This window comes from Anopheles arabiensis, chromosome X, assembly GCF_016920715.1.
Source record: "Anopheles arabiensis isolate DONGOLA chromosome X, AaraD3, whole genome shotgun sequence".
NCBI lineage: Eukaryota > Metazoa > Arthropoda > Insecta > Diptera > Culicidae > Anopheles > Anopheles arabiensis.
Window position 1 is genome coordinate 17,223,363 of NC_053519.1, and position 25,760 is coordinate 17,249,122.

General features: G+C 41.1%; 2 protein-coding genes across 2 annotated transcripts; both read right to left on the reverse strand.

Moving 5' to 3' along the window:
- Positions 1–5,149: 5,149 nt before the first annotated feature.
- On the reverse strand, positions 5,150–6,017 carry LOC120905854. Its single transcript, XM_040317083.1, has 2 exons — positions 5,456–6,017; positions 5,150–5,388 (listed from the first exon to the last, which is right to left on the reverse strand). Exons 1-2 carry the CDS (start codon positions 5,846–5,848, stop codon positions 5,383–5,385), a joined length of 399 nt encoding a protein of 132 aa, XP_040173017.1. The 5' UTR covers positions 5,849–6,017; the 3' UTR covers positions 5,150–5,382.
- Positions 6,018–19,062: 13,045 nt separating this feature from the next.
- LOC120905624 (polyadenylate-binding protein 3-like) lies at positions 19,063–20,450 on the reverse strand. The gene is made up of 3 exons (XM_040316593.1): positions 20,345–20,450; positions 19,368–20,250; positions 19,063–19,290 (listed from the first exon to the last, which is right to left on the reverse strand). The coding sequence occupies exons 1-3, from the start codon at positions 20,427–20,429 to the stop codon at positions 19,200–19,202; spliced, it is 1,059 nt and encodes a 352-aa protein (XP_040172527.1). The 5' UTR covers positions 20,430–20,450; the 3' UTR covers positions 19,063–19,199.
- Between the last annotated feature and the right edge of the window lie 5,310 nt (positions 20,451–25,760).

A 25,760-nucleotide genomic window follows, 5' to 3' on the forward strand; every position in this document is an offset into this window, starting at 1 on the left:
GAAAAATACTGCTAGTTTATAAAAAAAAAGTCTACCTGTAAATGTATAATAATGGAACAAACTGACACAAACCGTGTTTTCTAAAATAAAAGACTGAACCAATCGACCACCACTTATAATCAATTATTTAATTTGTCATAAAAATCATATGGAAAAGAGACTATGATATGGCTTAATTTGATCGTAATGTCCCGAAACGCGAGCGTTGCCTTTCTGTGAAAATTTCAGAAACCCGCGACAATCACGGTTGCCTCTGATTTTGTTCTAAAACTGAAATGTTGTTTTAGAACAAAGAGCTCGCAGAAAATTTGTCGCGTTACAAAAGTTGATCGTCTAGAAGCAGTGCTAGACTTTGCGTAAAAGTGAACGTGAGGTTTTGTTTTTTTATGCTATATTTTTTTCTTCGTGAACAAAGCGAGTATTCACTATGAAGTGCATTTAAGATTTAGTCATTCCTAAAAATACAACACGAAAAACTCACCTATCCGAATAGAATTGAACCTAGCCACTCATGTTTGATCGTTTCGAACCCTGCTTGGATGAATGTCAGTCTTTAATTTGAATCGAATTATTTTTCTTTTGCGAATGCGAAACGTGAGAACCCTATTTTAAATAGCCCAATGGAGACGCCTGGTAACTATTTCGCAGTCATCGTTCGCTCATCGGGCACAACTGTCTAGCAGGGACGGACGATGCGATGGAACCTTTGCAACAACAAGTCATGGAATCCAGCTGGCTTTTATAAGAAGACCAAATGTGTATCTTAATATTCCCTGACTGCATAATACAGTTTTATTTTAGTAAAGTAATTGTAGTTAGTTGCACTTCTCCAAATTCAAAATTGTTTGGTTGCTAATAAGTGGTGCTGCGTAAAACGTTTGGTATTTGGTTGGTTTGGCCTTTGAAATGTAAAGCTATAAGTTTGGTGGATATTAGTGAATTCTTGATTTATATTTTATTTGAACCAGAGGGCCGTTTTGTTATAATTTTGTGTTTTCTCGTCACTTCACTGCCACGTTTGGAACTTGTAAAGGAACCAAGGTACATTATTATACATACTGTAGACATTATTTAGAGAAACAATTTTAAAACGTTGTTTCTATAGCTAGTAGGAGACTGGAACTTTTAATATTTTCCTTCGAATATTACTTTCAAATCTATATACTGTTCGTCATGTGATAGAATACGCTTCAGTTGTCTGGTTTGAGGCAACTCAAAATAAAAGGAATAGAGAGAGAGAAATAAAGAAACATGTTGTAACGGAATATAAAATTTGTGTTGTTCAAAGCGGGTGATGGCTTTGAGTGGCTTTGATGGCTTTGATTCGAGTGAGAAGGAGTATAAACGATGACTTACCATCCTATCATATGAGATATCAGCTGAATGGCCTTGACATACTTGATAACCGAAGAGTTGAAGCAAGTGTTGAGTCAAATAGCTTATTTGTATAAATAAAGCGAAGCGGTCGTTCTGATTAAAGTGAGTGCAACGAGTGGTGTTGTTCAATTGTAATCGGATTGTAGAGGATGGGATGGTGGGGAGAGTGGCTGGTAGGTTAATTGTTAATATATGTAAATGAAACTGTTTCGTAACGTATCCAAGCATTCTGACAATTTGGATTGATAGTTTGATTGGTAGTTCATTGGAAGGGAGTTTTTGTTTACGTACTCTAATGGTTGCATACGAAGTAAACTGTGGATTGAACAGAGGATAAAGAAAAATAAAACATCCAAATGGCTACCGTACGTGTAATTAGCGCACGCAGCAGAATCACTCATAATTGCCAGCTACACCCCCGGTCGCGACAAAACCACGCGCGCAGCATCGATACCGCCAAAGATCAAGCATCGGTTGATCACAGTCCCTGGAAAGGTTTACGGTTTTAAGCTGGCTGGGAAACAAGTGTCAATAGGCGGGACCACTGGGATCGCGAAACGATTTGGGGACAACCGGGAAACAGGAAATGAGTAGTAGAGGGATGCAGATTCGAACGGAAGGCGAAAGTCTTAACATCTTATTTCAGAACAGTCCGCCGAAGTCTCAAAAAAAGAAAGGAAGGAAGGCAAAGGATCGAATCGCTTTCTGTCTGAATAACTCCAGAAAAAGCGAAGAGAACTAGCGGATAGGCTTGGAGAATTTCCACCGTTCTGGACGAGAGGAATCCAGAAAAGCTGGATCCTTCGAACATTTTAGATTCTTCATCCCCAAACGCACAAAACATAATACAATCACCGTCGTAACATAAATAGTACCACAACTGAAAATCTTAAACATTCAAAGTAGCACCTACGGCACCTACCTATTTTCCTGAAATACCCAACCACACTCAACAACCACATTGACGCTCTCGCTCTAATAGCTAGTATGAAGCATGTATATATCCTGGCATTATTCCCAGCACATGTAATTTCAGCCGATGTGTATTCATCACGTTCTATGCTATATTTGAAGATTTCTTTCTACTAGAGGCCAATGTGTACATCGACGAGACAGAAAATATACCGACTTATGAGATTGGCGAGAATGCTAAGAACCATACCAGAGGCAAACAGACAAATATCCACTCGGGAGTTACAAAAAGTGCTGAAGGAGTTGATTTGTTTGGAAAAGCAACTAAGGTGAGTACGATACAGGAGTTGAATCATGTTTGTGCGCATTTCTTTGCGAAAATTGAAGCTTTTTTGTGACATTTCGACAATACATTGCATGATCAGGATTTTTTATTTTTCTATGCTTCTTTTTCCTATGTTTTTGGTATTCGATTTAATCGGTATTTATCATGAAACCAGGTTGACTGTTTTGACACTATCCATGCAACGGTCTTTTTCTTCAGCTAATCGTAATTGAAGACATGCTGGTTGGCCAGATCAAGTTCCGTCGACTACAACAGACAATCAGGCGTATTTTTTTATGATCAAGTCGCCTCGACGTTGAGATGATCAATTTTGTGTGTTCATTTATAGAATAGAGTAGAATACGTCTGAATTATTCGAAGGATCAAAGTCTAGGCTACACAGCAGGGGAAATAAAACTTCCATTGTAGTGTTTCATAGTAGTTTTATTTACAATGTAATATATCTTAAGTAATATACAGAGTCAAAAGCGGAAAAGTCCAGTTTGAAGTTTATTTTCTCGACTCGAATCGAAATATCCGAATAGAATACACCTGCATGATAATGACTTCATATGCATTACTTCATTGCCGTCTCAAGAATATATCCATAGCAATAAGCTGTGATTTTGATAGTTTATTTGCGCCTCACCTTTACCTATAAGATGGTAGAGAAATGGTTTTAACGAGTAGTCTTAACAGAGTTCTGTAGATAGGAGCTTTCAGTTTTAAAATCCCTGAACACAACTTCAGTCTATCCAAGCTCGCTTCATCCAAGACTTTATATGCATTTAATAAGATAAGATTGATATTGATGCCTTAGTCTTACAAAACACAAGACTTTTACCGTGCTTAAGAATACGTTTACAGGATGATTCAAGATAGCCATTGAAACTCCAATTTAAGTTTTAATAGACAGTCTTATCAGTGTCATAGTCTCAAATAACAAGACTTTAAACGTGCTTAAGAATACGTTAACAGGTGGATTAACATTAGGTTTATGGACTCCGTCAATTGAACGGAATTTAAACTTTGAAGTGAAATACTAAAAATATCTTTTGTTTAATTTTGATTGTTACTTTTCATAAATTTATCATTACATACTATGAGTTTGTAGCATACGTATTATTTTCATAACTTTGATAGATATTCAGATGTATTTATGGCATACCTATCTCTATGGAACCCGTCAAATTGACTGGTGGGTTGATTAGATTTAGTTTGTTTAGTTAAGTTGTAACATTTTTCAACAAAAGTAAATTTAGGAATGAAAGAGAACTTTAAACCACTTATTATCATAAACAAACAAATATAAATGATTTAAATAAAGTGACCTCAATCGGTATTGCTGATCAACTTATTCTTCGTGTTTTTCGAAACTCCCGCAGACATCGGTCAAAATATGGCAAGGAAAATATATCGGTTCGGTTCAGCGGTTCATCCTGAGCTTCAATTGACATCGCGATCATCCTAGTGTAGCGCCTGATAGTTAGGCAATTAGTATAATACTAGGAATAATCAATTATAGTAAGCAATTATGGATGCGATCGTCTATGGTATGATAGGAAGGATAGGAAGGATAGGAATAATTATAGCAAGTAAATTACATACAAATGCATTAGCTAGATAAGGACAGAATATAGGGCTTATGATAGAATAGGATAGGGAGATAAGCTAATAGCCACATAAGATATGTTTAAGATAAATACTTTTAGCTAATAGAAAAAAAAAACGCAGGGTAAATTTTGGCGCGAAAAGGAGTAGTATAAATAAGGGTTAGGAATAGGAATTAGGTCATTAAGGAAACTGTATACTTAGAGGAAACGCTGCCCGAAAAATATAGAAGTAAAAAGTATTCCTAAATCGGTGTAGTTATTTCAAGTTAGATGGAAAAAAACCTTTGTCCACCACACAAGCTACACGCACTGTAAAGTATGTCGTATTACAACTGCTGAAGAATGACGGCGATCTAGGCTGCGGCAAGGTACATACAGCCAAATCGAGGCAAGTAAATTGGATGCAAAAGAAGAAAAGCGGAAGGAAGTAACCTGCAGATGAAACATACTTAACTCACATGACGTCGCTGACATAGCAGTGGCAGATTCAACGGTAAGCGGACTGAGCGGCCGCAGAAGGAAGTCCCTTTAATATATAAACTCCGTAGATAAATAACGTAACAAACATCACAGTCAATAAAGTAGCGGATAAATACAAAGCTCCAAGATTTAAGCTCTAGTGCATGTTTGGGGTTATGCCACGAGGATTTGAAATATTATGTTTGCATGCGTTTTTTGCACCACAAAACTCCAACGGGATTTCCACGAATATTCCACGGAAAAAAATATTCTCAACGATATATGACTTGTCAAGTTACATAATCGCTTATGACACATGTTCTCATCACTCAAGAGATTTTAGCCCTTCTAGCGGTATAAGAGTACAACAACAGACAACAACAGAGAACAGACAAAAACTACTGCTAACACAACAGGCGGACGGATTCGCAAGAATGACTGAGTACAAGTTGCATTTTTTTTTTCTAAATATTTGCTTCAATTTTATTCAATAATTTTCTTTGACCGAAAGTACATCACAATTTTTTATCCATGTATCGAAAATTGCAATTAAACAATTAAACAATTAAACATCCACTATTATTGGAACACACACAGGACTTTATCCGGTTCATTCGCTACCTTCACTCCCTCTGCTGCTGCTGGCAGGAATCGGCACACCAACTCAGCTCATCGCCAGCTCCACTGCTCAACAGCTTAAACCTACGGAAGCAAAATACATAACATTAGCAAACTCATCAACAACCACACTAGCTTCTTGCCCACCGACCTCCACACGTGCACAGCGATCAACGCCTTCGGCTGCATCTTCCGAGGCCTCCACGATGGCTTCATCGTAAGCTTCGTCGTGAGTGGTCTCTTGCTCGACGTGATCCTCGCCCACGCTGTTTGCCTCTTGCGGGATTTCCTCCAAAGCTTCTATCGGCTTTCCACTGATGTCTTCACTTTCACCTCGCTCCACAATGTCGCTCATTGCATCTTCTAGAGCCTTCTCGATTTTCGACTGATCCTCATCCGGCTTCTCGACACTCTGATCTTGAGCGGCCTTCTGCTCATCCCGTTCCTGTTCGGTCGATATCAGATCATTCCCTGGCTCAGTCGCCAAGGGGGCCAGGTCGACCAATTCCGACGCACTCAACTTTTTCTCTGGGGTGGTAGCCATGGCTTAGCCGCTGTTCTGCACACTGAAATACTTGAAACCGCTCACGGATAATGTCACTGGACGACAAACAAGAATTGTAGCGCTCGATAGGGAAAGTTCCACTAGCTTAGACTTGCACTTAGGCACTTGCACAACGCTCGCCGCGAAGATGTTACTAGTTTCACAATATTTGAACAACGAATGGGTGCGTGCGCAATGAGCGATCGGCTTTTATAGCCCTCTAATGCACAAAACATGTCTATGTGTTTGTGTAATTGTATTCTTAGTGTAAGTGACCAACCGTGTGCAGTTATTTGCCTGACTCATTCTTGATACTTCCCAGGGATTCTCAGCATTAGCTTCGTTAAAAGACAGGATAGGTTAAATCGTGTAATAGAATGATAATAATGTTTTAATTTGTGTATGATCTGCATCGAAAATCTGTGTTTTGATACGTATGTCAGCCTTCCGTGCTGTTTTGTTTATTAGTTGAATTTAACTTTCTCATGCTCGAGATGGGACCGTTTCGGATGATATTCTGCTCGTATTTGATTTACTTTGTATACCTTACGCTGGGAAGCCCTGCCCAGAGCGCAGTTTCGTTCGGTACGTGCCTATATGATCACAAACATCGTTCGCTCATTGTACGCAAGTGTTCGCGTAGAGAAGATGATGCGATGAGTAATCCTTCGCCACAACAGCGCCACTTCGCTATACAGGATTTGCTATCACTTCAATATTTTCCGTAACAATACAAAGGGAGCCTACATATCGTTTCAATGCAAATTACAGACAGCTTCAAACTCCATTCATTCATCAAGTTTTTATTTAATTTCTTCATAACTAGTCCCTAGCCAAGCCGCTTTTAAATTTAACATTTGGGTCATGCGCTATTACATTCACTCAAAAATGTGTGTGATCTCCAGTAGGCTTTGATATCCCGGTACATTAACATTTTCTGTCGGTAAGTTCACCACCGGACGCATTCTAATCAATGCAGCTTCAAACCGACTTCAATTGTACGGAAACGGCCCAAAGAGTGCTTATTTCGAAGCAAAACGGTATTTATTCACCTGAAAGACGCACAAACCCCCAGACAAGAAAACACTCAAAAGAGCAATCAGCAAAGCAATAAAATGGATTATTACATTTTCTTAATGCTCACAAAAGCAAAGATCTACAACCTTAGTAGCAGCTCAGAGGTGGAAGGCAATGGACGTGTTTCTCTTGCGTTGCAAAACAGTATCCGAATATTATAGCGATCACTCTCTCACACCACTCTACCCGTCATGGGAAAGAGTAGGTCGCTGCGAGGGACAAAATCCCTAGCGTCATCCACGCTTAGTGTTGACACACTAATACAAAGTCGGAAGAGGCCAAACAATGAGAATAGCTTCGAGTTACTGGGTCAACTCGACAAAAACGAACCTCGTGCTAAACAAGCTGCTATCAATAATCAAAGTGCTCCAAACTCTAAATCGACAAAACCTCCACCAATAACGGTTAGCAGTACGTCAGTGGCGTATATACATAAGACCATTGTAAACTTCGGTTTAGTACGGTACACCACAAAACCAACCAGACATGGAACAATAGTGCAAGTCGATGAAATAAAAGACTATAAAAAAGTGATCAACACATTCAAAGAAAGGAATCTAAGCTACCACTCATATCACCTAGAGGAAGACAAAACAACGAAAGTAGTTTTGCATGGTCTATTTGATCTATCCACCAACGAAGTGACAGAACTTCTTAAAGAAGAAAACATCATCCCAGTGGAGGTAAAGAAACTTCCAATAAAGAACAAGAAGTACGACGAACACGTCGTATATATACTGCACTTCCCTAAAGGCACTGTGAGCCTTCAATTGCTAAAAAATATCAGAGCAGTCAATCATTGCCGAGTAAATTGGGAATACTTCTCAAGCAAACCAGGTCCAACTCTTCGGTCACGGTTCAGCTAACTGTAACCGTGCCAAAATATGCTATCTATGTGCTGGTGAGCACGATTCGATCATCTGTCCACTAACAGCCGGGTCATCAGCAGGAGACGGACGATTACCCGCACACAAACTCAAATGCGCAAACTGCGACGGCAATCACACCGCTAGATTCCACGAGTGCTCACAAAGACCGGTTCCCGTAGCCAAAAACAGAACACACACAAATCGTAAGTTTGCACCATGCGCCACAGACTTTCCATCACTACCACAAAAACCTCCTCTTCAAGGATGGACTCAAAGGGTTCAAACTATACAAACCAGCAACGATACGCTAACACTAACAACGACCTGTTCGACAGGACTGAAATCTTACCGATAATAGATGAAGTTATTTGCAATCTCGCACCATGCAAATCGAAGCAAGAACAGTTGATGACTTTTTTTGCCATCGTAACAAAATACTGCATGCCATCTAAATGATCAATGACGCTCTCAAAATATCATACTGGAATGCCAATAGTGTCCAAAACAAGCGTATTGAAATAGTAGATTACATAGAAAAATTTAATATAGACGTATTATTGATTAGTGAAACATACTTAAAGCCGAAAATAAGTTTTTGCATTCCTAATTGTAAAGTACATAGGTTTGATAGAATTACAGGAGATAAGGGCGGTGTAGCTATATTGATTAAAAATGAAATCAAACATAGGTTAATGAACTCTCTTAATCTTAAAGTGTTAGAAGCTATAGCAATCTCAATAGAAACACCAGGTGGAAATTTAACACTCATATCTGTATACAATCCGGGTGCAAACAAAAACTTGATAGCTTTCAAAAATGATGTTGGTAACCTAACTAGACACAATCAAAACTACATTATTTGCGGAGACCTGAATGCAAGACACAAATATTGGAATTGTTTATCTTCTAACTCAGCTGGAAAGGTCCTGTTTGATAAAATGCAAACTGGATTATTTTCGATACACTGGCCGAAATCCGCCACCTTTTATTCATCAGACCCCAAAAAGTCCCCTTCAACCTTGGACTTAATACTAACCAATATCTCACACAATATTTCTGACCCAAAAACTGTTACCCAACTATCAGCAGATCATCTCCCAGTAGTTTTCAAAATCCTTCGTACTAAACCAATAGTCATACAGATAATACATACAGATCAATATTTAATTATAGAGCCGCCAACTGGGAGTCATTTCAGAAACACATAAACAATAACATAGATTTGACCGAACTAAACCTTCAAAGCATAAAACATCCTAAACAACTAGACCATATGATCAAAAATATTAATAACTTTATAACTGAAGCTCATAATATTGCAGTACCAAGGATTAAGCCAAGCCTTTACAATATTCAAATCCCACAGTTTATAAAAGATTTAATTACAAGAAGAAACCTTATACGACGCAAATGGCAAAGACATAGAAAATGTAATAGTCTAAAACAAACATACACTAGCCTAAATGTAAGAATTCAATATGAACTAGATTTACTTCGTAATGATTCGTGGTCTCAGAATCTCATTAAGGTTAACCAACATACAAATAACAACGACAAAATGTGGAAATTCGTTAAAATAGTTAAAAACAAACAAAGTTATTTGCCACCATTAAAAGTAGATAACAAAATTTACATTTCACCTGAAGAAAAATGTGAATTAATTAAAAAGCAATTTGAATCTGCCCACAAAATTACTAGCGATTTGATCAGTCCCATAGAAAATAAAGTAAATTCAACGGTTAGAAGATTCTTAAAAACTAATCGTTCGCTCAGCCTTGACAACACCTTATTGAGTTCTCCAGCAGAGCTAATGAAAATATTAAAAAATCTTCATAACAAGAAAGCCACTGGCACTGATATGATTAATAACAAATGTCTCAAAACAGCTTCCCATAAAGGTAATTATTTATTTGAATTTTATATTTAATGGTTGTTTCAAAATTGGATATTTCCCTACCCACTGGAAACAAGCCAAAATAATAGCTATCCCTAAAGCTGGTAAAGATAAATCCCTACCAGAAAGTTACCGTCCTATTAGTTTGCTAAGTAGTATAGGTAAAATATTTGAAAAGTTAATCGCGAACAGAATTCGAGTTCACACGGAAGCTCACAACATTATCCCTGCATCTCAATTTGGTTTTCAACCGTCCCTTTCAACAACACATCAGTTACACAGACTCACCAAATCAATAAAGTACAATAGAACTACAAAAAAACCAACCGGAATGGTTCTTCTGGATAGTGAAAAAGCTTTTGATACCATATGGCATAAAGGTTTATTATTTAAGCTTATTTCCAATGGTTATCCAATTACGCTCATTAAACTTATTGAATCATTCCTATCCAACAGGAAAAACAAGGTTCACATTTCGAATACAACATCAAATAGCTTCACTCCTGTGGCAGGGGTGCCACAAGGTAGTATTCTTTCCCCGTTACTTTTCAACATATTTATTGCAGACATTCCTAAAATGAAAAATTGCACTCAATACTTATACGCAGATGACTTTGCTGTGACGAGTACTGCCAAACATCCAAAAACAATTATAAAATCACTCAACAAATCACTAGCCTTGTATAGCAAGTACTGTCGAGATTGGAAGTTAAAAATTAATGGATCTAAAAGAGAGGCCATATTCTTCACACGATATGTAAGTCATCGAAAAACTCCAAACAGCAATTTGATGATAGATGGTGTATCAGTGCCTTGGAGTAATAAAGTGAAATATTTAGGGGTACTCCTAGACAAACGTTTAACATTCAAGTATCATATCGAAAATGTAATAACGAAAGCTGAAAAAACAATTAAAATATTATACACATTCTTGCACAGGAAATCCAAGTTAAATCTAAAAAACAAGCTATTCATTTACTATTGTTTTATTAGACCATTGTTAATCTACGCTTGTCCAGTATGGAATAAGATTGCCAAAAAACATTGAAAAACCCTTGAAGTACTCCAAAATAAAGTACTTAGAATGATTGTTAACGTTCCACCTTGGTTTAGAACTTCAACTCTACACTCCTACACAAACACCGAATTACTAACTAGCATTATAGTAAAACATAATTCAAAATATAGAGTTAAATGCAACAACAGCACCCGCCAGGTAATACGTGAATAAAACAGAATCTAGGAAGATTTTAGGTTAATTATATCAAGTAAGATTGTAAGTTAGGATAGAATTAGATTAGAAACAAATTATTTTTGCAGGGGTTTTTTATACATTTTTCCCTCTAGAAAATTAAAAGGCATATAATTATCTAAAATACAAATCGGCAAAGCCAATAGAAAATTAGTAAAACCAATGAGGAGAGTATGCATATGGACCCATTGTAAAAATGCACAATGTAATAACATTTTCATGTACAAACCAAACAATAAAGCTACTACTACTACTATCACTACTACTACAGATCTACAACCTTTTTTGCGTTGACGCTGAGGAGCATTGTCAGGAGTAGATGACCATTGCCTCTCTCATCTGAAGGCATTATTGTCTGCTCCCAAAAGATCCCAAAAGATCTGCTTTTCTGTTCCTTTTTGTTGGGATTTAATGAGCTAAGCGTGAGCATAGTTTGCCATCCGAGGGGTGTCACGCTGAAGTCATCCACAAATGATGCACAAAAGTATCCACAAATATCAAAAGAGATGTATGTTTCCACCGCAAACTGCTCCCCGGTAGCTTTAATGCTTTCTGCCGACACCCCAAGAGAGCAGGCTTATGGGTTGCTTTATGGCTCTTTGTGAACACTCTCAAACGCTCTACACTCGAGAAATCCTTGGAGAAAAAACGTACGCTATGAATCGGATGTATCGTATGTACAATTTGCGAACAAATTGTTACACAAATAAATATCTGAATTGGTATTCCAGTAACGACAAAAACGTTAATGATAAAAATTGTAAAACAGAATGGATCTACTCTCCCCTTGAAGTTAATGTAATATCAACGCACCGTCGTAGCTGCTTCCATCCTCAATAAGACGGGATGGGAAAGTCTTGGTTCACAAGGGTGCGAGAACGTCATTATAAGATTCTGCTTTGTGGTGAATATTGTAAATCTAAAGCAACAGTTTTATTGCAAAAAGAGATGGTCTTGTCCCCACTGTACGCATTGAAGCTGCTCCCAATAAAGCGAACGCATAGAAGCAACGATCGATTTTCGCTGTTTGTCACGGTTTGAAGCCTTGCGATCTTCGTCCATCCAGAGACCGGGTATCGATCACACCGACACGGCTCCAGACACGGTGAGCTGTACGATACCAGTCATGTCGGACCGAGGGAACGGTGTCCGATGATTTATGGCCCCCGCGCTGGTCTTGCGTTTGCAAGATATTCCAAACGTAGCAAAAAATATATGATCCATCCCAAGAGCATCACTAGAGAGAGAGTTGGCCACTGAAGCGTTTGGACGTGTTTCTGCGTTGCTCCTGTGTACTGTCTGTTTTTGGTGTGATTTTGGTTTGAAATCGTTCGTTTTTGAGTTTGTGAAGCTGTTCCTATCGCAAGTTTTGCTGTGTTGCTGTGTTGAAGCATTTTGTTCCTGCATCGTACGAGAATTTCTACGAGAACGCGTGCCTGAATTTGTATTTTCTGCGTGATTTGTGTCTCATCGGCGACAGCGGTTCAGTGTTATTGACCCTGCTTAATACACTCAGAGAGTAATTCGCACCAGCTCATCAATAAGTGTCCTCTCCGTTCACTCTCACTGCTCACCTAAGTGATCGATACTCTCTCTCATAATGGACTGTGCAATCTGCTCTACTACTATCAACAAAGATCCGGTTGTTTGTATTGGCAATCTTCCTTTTTCGGAGTGCAATTCTGCCTTTCATCCGGAATGCATTAAACTTGCCGCCACTTGTGTTAAGGAGGTGGCACGCAATCGTGGTCTCTGCTGGATGTGCGAGAAATGCCGTGACTCGAGATCAGATTTATTCTCATCAATTTCGTGCTTGATGAATACACTGAAAGATGAGTTGAAAAATGCAATACGGAGTGAGCTTGATCAAAGGATATCTCAGCTGGATCCAAATAGAGTGATGCCGCAAGAGCGTGAGAAAATCGCTCCGACTGTGAGTACTATCTCTCTCACCGATAAAACATCCCACACATCCACCGATACTCCTATGTCACCAACACCAACTCGCGTCAAACAGAACTCACTACCACACTCTCAATCGCGTATGCTCTCTGATAATGAACACATAAATCCAACACAAGCAATTCTTCACACCGGCACTGCCAATGATCACATCAACACAGACACCATACATTTCATTCCTGCACCTGAGCCAAAAGTTTGGATGTTTGTAACTAGGATTGCACCCACTGTAACTGAGGAGAATATGAAAATGTTCATTCTAGGAAGGTTAAAATGCACTGACTGTTCGGTGAAGTGTGTCATACCAAGAGGTCGCGTTACAAGCTCACTAAAGTATGTGTCCTTTAAGATCGGCATTCCATCGGAGTTTGGCGAGCTCGCTTTCTCTCCTTCAACTTGGCCATGCGGATTTGTTTACCGCCAGTTTGAATTTCACCAACGTACACAGAAACAATTCACACCAACACTTCCGGTATCTTGCTTTCCTACTTCAAACAATTCAACTGCCAGAAGTTTCTCAACTACTAATTTTATGCATAATGATGTCAACTGCATAAATGTGATCCCACCAACACACACAACACAACATAGTCCATCACCGAGCCATCATCTTAAAAATGCAAACTCACCTGAAACTCACCTGACTCAAAACAATTCCTCCGGTTCGACTTTTTAAGCCAACATTAAGTCATTCAACTGTACCTATGGAGCCAGTACTAAACACATTCAATATATTTTATCAAAACGTGAGAGGCTTACGTACTAAAACCTCTGAATGTTTTGCTAATACTGCAATCGCCGACTGGGATGTTATCGTTCTTACGGAAACGTGGCTAGATGACAGCTTTCCATCTGAGCTTTTGTTTGATAACAACCGCTTTAATACATTCCGTACGGATCGTTCTGCAGCAAACAGTAACAAATGTAGAGGTGGTGGTGTCCTCGTTGCGATCAATGCAAATTATGCTTCCTCTCTGTGCTCGACAAACACATCTACAATTGAATGCCTTTGGGTTCGAGTAAAAGTTCTTAATGTTTCGCTAATCATCGGATCATTTTATTTGCCTCCTGATCAATCAGCCAACATGGACACCATAAATGCATTCTGTAATTCATTGCACTTAACGAGAGAGAAATATAAGAATGACTTTTTTATTCTGTTCGGGGACTTCAATCAACCTAATCTTAAGTGGGATATCAACGGAAAATTTCCGACACTGAATCTTATGCTTACCCGACTATCCCCTACCAGTCAAGCTCTACTCGATGTACTAAGCTTTGAAGGTCTTCGCCAACTTAACACTGTTCTAAACCACAATAACAACATGTTAGATCTAGTGTTTGCGAACGACAAAGTTACTGATTACATGAGGCCAATCGAATTATGCATCGAAAGTATTGTTGAACCTGATGGACATCATCCAGCTTTACTTACATACTTCACGCTCCCGCAATACAGTGTGCCGTCATCTCAACCCCCACGTCAAGCAGATTTCAATTTTAGACGAACTAATTTCACTGATCTCGTTTCTGCACTTAACCAAATCAACTGGGACTCTATCGCTGATTATGACGACATCAACGACAGTGTGGCTGAATTTTCTTCTCAAATGAATGAACTGTATGAACAATTCATCCCACGGTTTAATGTTCGTGCTCATCCACCATGGACCAATTCTGCACTACGTTTGGCTAAACGTCGAAGATCACGGGCCCTTAAAAAACTGCATCGACTAAAAAACAGCACTAATCAAATAAATTTTGCTCGCGCCTCAAAAATATATAAGCAGCTGAACCGAACCGCCTACGCCAACTACGTCAGGAAAATTGAAATCAATATCAAAAGACATCCCACATCATTCTGGAAATTTGCTAAAGATAAGGAATCCTGTGGACGACTTCCTTCCTCGATGCAGTTTGAGGGAAACACCATTACCGGAGATGAAGAGTTTTGCAATGCATTTGCCTCATATTTCTCTTCTGTGTACACCAACAATTCCTCGGTTCCGTCTAACTCAACATCGGCTTTATCCTTCATAAATGATGAGGTTAATTTATGCACACCACTAATCAACGATGATGAGGTGGAATCTGCTATTTCGTTGTTGAAGCTTTCCTACGCACCTGGGCCTGACAATATTCCCAGCGCAATTCTCATTGATTGCAAGGCTGCTCTCATTCCCATACTGACCAAACTATTCAACAAATCCTTGCAATCGAAATGCTTCCCGCGTCTTTGGAAATCATCGTGGATGTTTCCTGTTTATAAAAAATCTGACAAAAGTAATGTGTGCAATTATAGAGGAATTTCTATGTTATGTGCGTGCAGTAAACTGTTTGAAAAGATAATGTCTCGTCATATGCTCCAAGCCTTTTCACCATTAATTTCTAATGTTCAACATGGCTTTATGCCGAAACGATCGATTGAGACCAATCTAATATACTTACTTAACTTTTGCCACTCCTATATTGACAAGGGCTTACAGGTTGACGTCATTTATACTGACTTCTGCGCTGCTTTTGACAAGGTCAACCACTTTCTATTGCTATCTAAATTATCAAAGTATGGTGTTCACACAAATGTTGTTGAGTGGTTAAGAAGTTATTTAACTGATCGTTGCATTAACGTTAAGATAGGAACTAGTTTATCTGCCACATTCCATAATTTATCTGGTGTTCCTCAAGGGAGTATATTAGGACCTTTACTATTTATTATATTTATTAACGATGTCGTGTTTGCTATTCCTCATGTTAAATTGTTATTATATGCTGACGATCTAAAAATGTTCCTACCTGTTAAATATTCTGACGACTGTGAAATGTTACAAGACTCGTTAAACTATTTTTCTGCATGGTGTTTTAATAATGAAATGTTACTTAATGTTAGCAAATGTAGTTGTATAACATTCTCAAAGAAAAAAAATCCTATTATTTATAACTACAAAATCAATGAAGACAGCGTTCCACGTTTTTCTCAGGTTCGGGACTTAGGAGTTATTTTAGACAGTAAGCTTAGTTTATCTAGCCATTATCAAACTATCGTCACTAAAGCTCTTAAACTGTTAGGATTTGTCTTACGTGGCTCGGCCGACTTTAAAGATCCTTTCAGTTTAAAAACATTATACTGTTCTCTAGTCCGTCCCATCCTGGAATTTGCCAGTGTAGTTTGGTGTCCCCATCAAATCACATACATAGATAAAATTGAAAAAATTCAGAAAAAAATCACACGTGTTATGTTTCATCGTCTTCCCTGGTCAAACCAAATTCCACGTCCTTCGTATAATGTTCGGTATTTACTATTTGGCTTAGAGACTTTACAGCATAGGAGAACTACGGCTCAGATAACTTTCATGCATAAATTATTAATTGGAGATTTTGATGCACCTGACATTTTAAATTTTATTTGCTTTTCTACTCCCTCTAGAAGTCTTAGAAGTAGAGAGCTACTAAGAAGCCCTTTTAGATCGACTGGTTTTGGTGCCAATGATCCACTGCTCAAAATGATTGATGTGTATAATAGGTTAGGGTTATCAGCAGATTTCAATCAATCCGTTAGTCAGCTGCGTCAGCATATTCAAGTTAGTTCTAGGGCCATAATTTAAACTTGTACACTGTAAGCATTAAGTTATTTAGGCATACTGCCCGATAACTTTGATTTAAATAAATAAATAAATAAATAAATAAATAAGAGCATGGCCAACAGCTCAATGGAACAAAAGCTGACAAACAATAAAGGAGTGTAGTGGTAGCACAGCGAAGTTAGGGTTAAGAAGTTACTCCGGGATGGGGACTTTTAGACTTTTGAGATTGCAGTGGACGCAATTGCGTTCGAACATTACCTAGTCACTTACACAGATGCTCAAATGGACACTCTAACCGGATGACGTGTGCATGAATGTGCATCCTGAAACGATTTGCTTGAGCAGATATCCGAAAACTCATCCATTAGTTGTTTCACGGGGAAAGAAAGGTGAAACTACTATGCTATGGTTACTGACATACAGTTTTGCGCAGATCGTCTGAGCGTAATTGTCTGCCCAAGGTTTGCCGGACGAATTATTACATGCAGCTGTGCGGTTTTATTTCAGCCGATTCCTTTGCCGGGCGAACGTCTCAGCGCAAGCGATGTGATGTGCATCCTATTACAGTTTGAGTCAATGAAGGGGATAGTGAATGGTTATTTCAGGGTCGGTATATCATTTGCATTCCGTTGATCGTCATGTATCGGAACAAGAATATAATTAAAATTCGTAAATTTGGCAATCGAATGAAAGCAGATGTAAATGTTTTGCTATTGCTTTATTTTATTGTGCATCATGAGTTTCGGAGAAAAGATTTTTATAGAGAAGCAACGGCATATCAAACTTAAAAAAGAAAATTGTGTTTCAAGTGGCACTGACTCATGCACAATACATATGATAAGTCATATAAGTTTTCACATTCTCCTGCTAAAACAGATCGAACAGATCGATACAGTCCAATGTACTGGCAGCGAAGTGGATGTTTTCTACGTCTTCTTTTTGTCACCAATCGATCTGTGCCTTGTTAGATTTTCTTTTATTTTCCTGTAAAGTATTTTTCAGCAGTAGCAAGCGAAAACAATGACAGGAAAGTAGCATTAATAGAAAGGCTGACGCGAGAATGGTCGTCCGAGCTTTGCGGGCATTATGTTTTTGCTTTTCACACACGTGTTATCAGCTCGTTGAGCGGTCGTCTCGTTTACGCGCTCCGAAAGTCGGTGCAACGTTCGAACCGGCCCCATAAGGACTCCACGTAGACAAGTTGTCTAGGGCAGACAGGTGGTAAGACGGGTCTCGCCACAGGCCACGAGCTTCTTTTGAGACATGTCCGTCCTTAACCGCCAAACGGTACACGGCCTACTTACATGTAAATGACTAACAAGAACAATTCGTAGTATGATACAGGATTGCTTCATTAATCAGTTGCTGAATTCAATTTTAATATTTGATAAACTAAGCTTCAAAGCTTATTTGCACGAAGCCTCAATAACCGAGAGTTTGGGGTTATAGTTCCTCTTGTCCACTTTTACCAACGATGGGCAGTATTGTATCAAAATGTACGAGTATAGGACAATTTTGAATAGAAATCACTATTTCAATAGGTACATCAAAAGGGAATGTGGGAAATAAAACAGCGGTTAGGCTCGACCACGTCAATATGCCGGAAGAAACTCTCCAAAGCATCGGGGTATTGACCGAGCAAAATAGACAAACGTAAATGATAAAACAGCTGAGCCTTAATCTCTTTACTGCAAAGGAACATGGTGGAAGACGAAGAAGCAAGCGAGAATGAGAGAGAATGTGGGACTAAACGAGAAAGAGAAAGTGATCGTTTGGAAGACAGCATGTTCTTGGACGCTTGGTTCCATTCTACTGATTCTTCGGCCCACTCCATCACCCTCTTTCATACTTCCTTCGCAGCATCATTCGCCGGGGACTTTCAAAGGTGCTTGCGATGCGACGCAAACCGTATGTTTTTGCATAACCACCCCCGGGGCCTTGTCATAAACCGTCCGTCTGCGTCGGACGGCACAAACGGCGGCGATCGCGGTGCCCAATCGATGAATGAAGATCACATATCTTCGTCCGTCGTGTTATTTTACGAGGCTTTATGGCATTCGTCTCTCGTACGGCTCGAGATGACTGTAAGCATTATGGCTCGTAAAACGCTGGAAGTCCGGTCAGCAGCTCCAGAGCGCTTCAGTGGCTTATATCTATTACTGCATACAATTACATCCCAAAGATCATGTCTGTCGGAAAAATAGTCGCATAATTCCTTTTTCTTATTTATCATTTATTTCGCTAGCGAAAAAGCATTCTTGAACTTCACTCTCATCCCTGTAACAAAATCGGTCTTGGTAAAAGAGTTTCAAAAAACATGAAATAATAAGTATTTGTGGATGTTTATAAAGTAAAGTTTTATTTTGTTTCAAAAATATTTCTAACGAATCTCGTATAGACTGATAATGGAAACGGTATGCGATTGGCAGTAAGTACAATGGTGAGTTATTCCAAATTCATTCATATCACTAAAAAACAACCTTTTTCTAATGCACTGAGCTCCACTCCTGGCTCAAGTGAAAGTAAACGTGAACCTTGAATCTATATACAATGACAAAAAAAAACATGCAATTGCACGTTTTACTTGCACTCGATCACTATTCTTCAGCGTGGGATCCACTTCACTCTGCCAGGATGCATGCTTCGCTGATAAACGAAGCTTTAGAATGAGCGATATGGAATCCAACAGCGACTGGACGAAAGCACGTGGAAGACATTACACACCCAACCAGGCTCTTGGGAAGAGGGATGAAGCAGCCGATGAGGTAGCCACCGCCGGAATAAATGCTGTGCTCAAGTCGATCGGACTGGGAAATGGTAGGAAAAACACATCACTGAATGAAATTTTCCACTTCCACGCACACAAACACACACTCATACTTACACAGCGTCAGTGAACGGCAATAGTTGGTTGGACAGCTTCACGACCTTGAGACGGGAATCGTCCACCACGCTGTTGTCCATAATGCGGGAGACGAAAAGGGCCTGTTTATCGCTCTGGTAGCGCAATATCGCCCAACCGAGCGGCTCTCGGTGCTGATCCCGCAGCACGGACACATCCCTCAGGAGGCCATACGTCCCAAACAGTTCGCGCAGCCGCACCGCTCCGAACGACTGCCCCAAGCCGGACACGCGCACGTACCCACCGAGGAATCGGTTCGTCTGCAGGCGCTGGAACTCGGCCGGCGAAACTGGTGCTCCACCGTGCACGGTGTAAGAATGTCGCACGCGGAGCGTAAACCCATCGCCCATATCCCATCCGTTGAGCTGCAAGTGTGCCTCCTCCGTGTCCATGGCCGACCTAAACGACACATACGCCTCACGGTACCCGTACACGCTCCGGCCCATTACAATTTGCATCACCCGGCCTATCCGACCGAAAAGCTCGTGTAGTACTTCCTCGTCGATCCATTCGCTGAAATTGGTAACGTGCAGCTCGGTGGACGTCAGGATTGGCCGGCTGGTGGTAGTAAAGCTGGCCGCCGCGTACATCCGAGTGCCCGCCAGCCAAGCACCGTTCAAGTGACGGGCCGCGTTCTCCAGCGGTTCTGGCTGGTCGTAAACGACGATTGCGCTTTTTACTGCGCCGGGGAATGTGGGGGGCGAGCAGATCATCTCCCGGAAGGGGCCATATAGGTTCAACAACATACCAAGCATTCTATCGTCGTAGAACGAGCTAATGTTGCCCAAAAACAGGCAAAAGCGCTTATTCCGCGCAAATGCTTCTGGAAGTGGCACAACGCTGGCCGACCTGTCACGCACTTGGTCTGAAAAGAGCAGCACACATATCCACCACGCACACGCATAAGCACGGTAGCAAATTAGCTCCAACTTTTTGAATATATTTATGATGAAGCTTACCTCCTGTGTAACTATGCATGATGTTGTTTAGTTTTTGTTTTCCACTCGCACTACAAAAGAAATCACTTACGAAATATGCATTCATCTTGCATCGAACTTTCCTCACCGAGCTGCCGTATCGAAGTGACGATCCGAAAGGAAGCGACAGCAACATGCTGGTACACTGAAACACTCTCGCTGACCGACGCATTTGTGGGAGATTGAGAGAGACGTTGTCCCTGTTCGCTCTCATTTGAGCGCTGCGTCCGATGTACTGCAATATGCGCAAAAATGCACTCGCACATAACGGTTGAGTGTATTGCACTTTTCAGCAACACCAACAAGTTAAGGTTGTGTTGAAGACTTTCGCTAAGTAGCGCACGTCTGACGTCACTTGTAGAAACTCGTGGCGGTCCTTTCCCCCGTTGATCAACGATTTTCACAAAACACAAAAGAGGAATAGTCATTGCGATCAGCTACAGCAAACTCATTTGACTACGTGGGCCAAGATCGTATTTGAAATAATAACACACAAATAGATAACGCGCGCGGTAGATGTTTATTGGTTTATTGTTTATTGGTGTTCCAAATATTGGTTCGAGAGCAGTTCATGCTGGGATAACAACTTCGTTAAAAAATTAAGAACTTTTCTAATATTCAACGTTCTCTTAATTTAAGAAACAAATTATGCAAGGACTTTTGTCTTATAATATTTCCAGTTGCGGGATAGGCCATGATATTAACCGTCATAACCGAGCTTGGCCATACCATATCTGGGTTGCTTTAACGATTTCAGAATAGTCTTTTATTTTGCTGGTTAAATAAATTTGATACAAATGTGTTGAGTAAATTTAATCTATCTATCTATTAGCTCAGAGGACTCCAAACTACTGCTCCAGGATCGCATGCGGCCCGCGATGAGTTTTAAAGGTTTAAATTAATAGCTTAGTTTTTGGATTAATTAATCAAAAAATATGATTCGTTACTTTTGACAGATGAAAATCAAGATTAATTAGAAGAAAGCTGCATACATGTAAGAATAGTGGCAAAATGGTATTGCCTGATGCGAATCGGAATATTGTTATAAAGAAGAGAACTTGGGCTGAGCAGGCATTCGTTGATCAGAACTCAATAAAGCAACACCGTCAGAACAGAAAGAAGTCTGTGTCAACGTTCTCCCTCATTCGGTCCACCTCCTCCACCCCTCGGTTGGTTTTGCGGTTGTCGTGATACGGTTGTGTCGAGCATTGTTCTCTAGTGTTGGAGTATTGGTCGCCTTCCTTCCTTCCCTCATTCCTTTCCGCTCTCGTCTCCCTTTCTTACATTTGGTGTCAGAAGTGGGATCACGACGAACGCGATTTTGGGACAAGTGTGAATTTCCTGGAAATTCGGTTGCGATCGACGTTGTGTGGAGTGAGGCGGTGAGGCATCAAAGCGCTGGGTGCGCTGGATTGTGCACAAAAGAACAGTGTACGAGTGTAGCGGCGGTCGTACGGGTGTTCGGTGCGATCAGGCGCTGGGTGCGCAAGTTCTGGCGGTGTGCAAAAAGAAATGCGCTGTGTGCGCGAGTTGCTGTGTGCAAAAAAGAAATGCGCTGTGTGCGCGAGTAGCTGTGTGCGTTAGTGCGCTGTGTGCGCGAGTTGCTGTGTGCAAAAAAGAAATGCGCTGTGTGCGCGAATAGCTGTGTGCGTTAGTGCGCTGTGTGCGCGAGTTGCTGTGGGCAAAAGGAAATGCGCTGTGTGCGCGAATAGCTGTGTGCGTTAGTGCGCTGTGTGCGCGAGTTGCTGTGTGCAAAAAAGAAATGCGCTGTGTGCGCGAATAGCTGTGTGCGTTAGTGCGCTGTGTGCGCGAGTTGCTGTGTGCAAAAGGAAATGCGCTGTGTGCGCGAATAGCTGTGTGCGTTAGTGCGCTGTGTGCGCGAGTTTGCTGTGTGCAAAAGGTTTAGCGCTGTGTGCGCGAAGGTTTGCTGTGTGCAAAAGGTTTGGCGCTGTGTGCGCGAGACGTTGCGGTGTGCGAAGACGGTTAGCGGTAGGTGCGCGAGTTTGTTGCGTGCAAACGGTTAGCGCCTGATGCGCGAGAAGTTGAGCGGTGTGCGTTAGTGCGCTGTGTGCGCGAGTTTGCTGTGTGCAAAGGATTAGCGCTGCGTGCGCGAGAGTTTGCTGTGTGAAAAAGGTTTGGCGCTGTGTGCGCGAGAAGTTGCTGTGTGCAGAAACGGTTAGCGATAGGTGCGCAAATTTGCTGCGTGCAAACGGTTAGCGCTTGATGCGCAAGTTTGCTGTGTGCACGGAAAAGGGTGGCTGTGTGAAGAAAAGGCGCTGTGTGTGTGACTAGCGCTGTGCGTTTTGGGCGCGAGAAAAACACTTGTTTTCTAGAGCGTTACAAATAGGGAAAAATGGACCGTTTGATAAGCGAATATACGCGTACGGGTTTGGTTCGCATGTGCGAAACGGCGGGTTTAGCAATGTCTGGAACCAAGGAGGATTTGGCTAAGCGGTTGTTAGAAGCCGGTATAACGAGCGATGAGCAGCGCGAAGAAAATTCCGGGGAAATGAACGCGTCGGGTTATTATGACGTGGATGCGGAATCGGAGGCTAGCGAGACGGGAAACAGTGGGACGACTGCGGCGGGTGGTCCTTTTGCTGTTACCGCGGAGACAAGATCGATCGTGGCAGAGGTGGTGTCACAAAGGGCGGAGGTGCCAAGAATTGCGAAAAGGGAAACACATGCACCGTTGGTGCAGCCCTATTCGTTCCGTGATGTGGAAGAAGGTATTGAGCCTTATGGTAATGACCTCACCAAAGATATTGGTGTGTGGTTTGATGATTTTGAAGGAGTGGCAAGTATGGCGCATTGGACCGATGAACAAATGTTTATCATGTGCCGCCGGAAAATGGTTGGTGTTGCGCGAAGTTTTCTCTCGACGGAGAGAAACGTAACATCGTATGCAGCTTTGAGATTGAAGCTGATTAAAGAATTTGGAAAAATAGTGCGGTCGAGTGACGCGCATAGGCGACTTATGGCACGAGTAAAACGTTCGCAAGAGACAATGTTGGAATACGTGTACGAGATGCAGCGCATAGCTCGTGACACGGAAATCGATGATAGTAGCGTTGTCGAGTACATCGTGGATGGAGTGTCTTACGATGCAAAAGTGCGTGCGTCCCTTTATCGAGCGCGCAGTATAGCAGAATTAAAAGAAGAACTTTTGCTGATGGAAAGAGCAGAGAAGAAAAGTGCGGTAAAGAAGAACAGTGTGCAGCAAGAGCCGAGGTTGGAAGGAGGTGTGCGCAAGTGTTACAGTTGCGGCAAGCCGGGGCATCGGGCGAAGGATTGTTCTACCAAGAAGCGACTGGTAGCTGACACGCGCGCTATTGTACCGAGTACAAATGAGCGAACTCCGGTGAAGTGTTTTAGATGTGGTGGTGAGGGCCATTTCGCCAAAAATTGTGACAAAAACAGTTATAGTGTGATGGGTGGTCAAGCTATTGTAGCAGGTAGAGAGCTGCCAACAAAGAAAGTGAATATTTACGGAAAAGAATACACGGCTCTGATCGATACCGGGAGTGAAGTATCGCTCATGGGTTGGGATGTGTTTTCTGAACTTCCACCGCGGTGTAAAGTGTGGAACCAGTCAAACCAAATTTTAAGGGGACTGGGAGGAGTTCCACAAAAGGGGCTGGGTGAAACAATACTCGAAGTGAACTTAGACAATTGGGTCTACCAGGTGCAGTGGGTTTTGGTACCGTACGAAACAATAAGGACTCCTCTGATTTTGGGGATGGATTTTTTGCGAAGTGTTAATTATAACATTAACAACAATGGAATTTGTATTGAACCACGTAGAAACGAAGAGGCGACGGGTGTTCGAGAGATAGAGGAAAGGGAGGAACAACAACGGGGAGAGGAAAATAGGATAAGTGACGTGATGAATACGGTGTGTGTTCCCGAAACAAACGATCCGGTTATCTCGCCTCAATTTTGTAACTTGTTAAGAAGAGTCAGCGTGCAAAACGGTAAAGCCAATGGCAGTGCAGAAATTATTATGAGTGATGTGATGGACGCGGTGTGTGAAAACAAGACAAGGGAACCGATTGTGGTGGAGAACAAAGCGTCTGAAACCGTTGATGGGCCCGTGAACAAGTGGTTAGGAAAAGACGGAAACATTCTGGATTACAATGATCGGAAAGTGATGACTGTCGCGAGTGAACTAACGGCAAGGGTTCGTACGAAGCAAAAACAGGACGAAAAGGTGAAAACTGTCTGTGTAGTTTCTGTGGATAGGTCTTGTGAGTCGCACAAACTAAATCGAGAACATTTGAAAAGTGTGGTTAATCAAACTGAGACATTAGTCAGCTTGCTGAAGCAAATAAGCAAGAAGAAGAAAGTGCTGAAACGACAAAAGGATTGTTTGAGATTAATAGAGAAGAAGAATGCGGCTTTACCCACAGGATGTCAGGACTATTGGGGGTCGATGGAAGACGCTATAAAACGATACAGGTACATGTTAACAGATGGTTACTCTAATTTTGCTTGGCTCTTTTCCACCAGAACGACGGAATCGGGAGGAGACATGCGAAAGTGCGAGACTATGTCGTCGATATTTGGATATCCGACACGAGCGACTACCGATAGAAGAACGCCGGTTAAGGCAAGGACGTTCGTAGAATGTACGAAGGGCAAGAATAACGAGCAAATTCTTTCGGTAACGGAGGTACTACGAGGAAACGGTCGGCCGGAACGAAAAAATTGGACGGAGTTATCAATCCGAGCAAGATCGTCATTGGATTCGAAGCCGGGTGTTATAATGAAAAGTGGGTCCGAGGGTTTGATCGAAGAAGTGTTTGATCGCCATGGGCAGGATTTAGGAAAAGACGGAAGAAAGAAGATAAAAAAGGAACAAGGTCGATACAAAAAGTATTTTGATAGGGGAAGAAGCAAGAACGCGAATGTGGTGTTAGATAGAATTCAATTATGATGAGGCGTAAAGTGTTTCACAATCAAATTCAGGAATTGGGATAGGATAATGAATAAGAAGGCTAGAACTTCGAGGATCGAAGTGCATCAGGAAAGGCCGAATGTAAGAATAGTGGCAAAATGGTATTGCCTGATGCGAATCGGAATATTGTTATAAAGAAGAGAACTTGGGCTGAGCAGGCAGTCGTTGATCAGAACTCAATAAAGCAACACCGTCAGAACAGAAAGAAGTCTGTGTCAACGTTCTCCCTCATTCGGTCCACCTCCTCCACCCCTCGGTTGGTTTTGCGGTTGTCGTGATACGGTTGTGTCGAGCATTGTTCTCTAGTGTTGGAGTATTGGTCGCCTTCCTTCCTTCCCTCATTCCTTTCCGCTCTCGTCTCCCTTTCTTACATACATATGATACATTCAGTAAGTATTTTCTAAACAAAATAACATTTGAGCTTTCAAACATTCTAAAGGT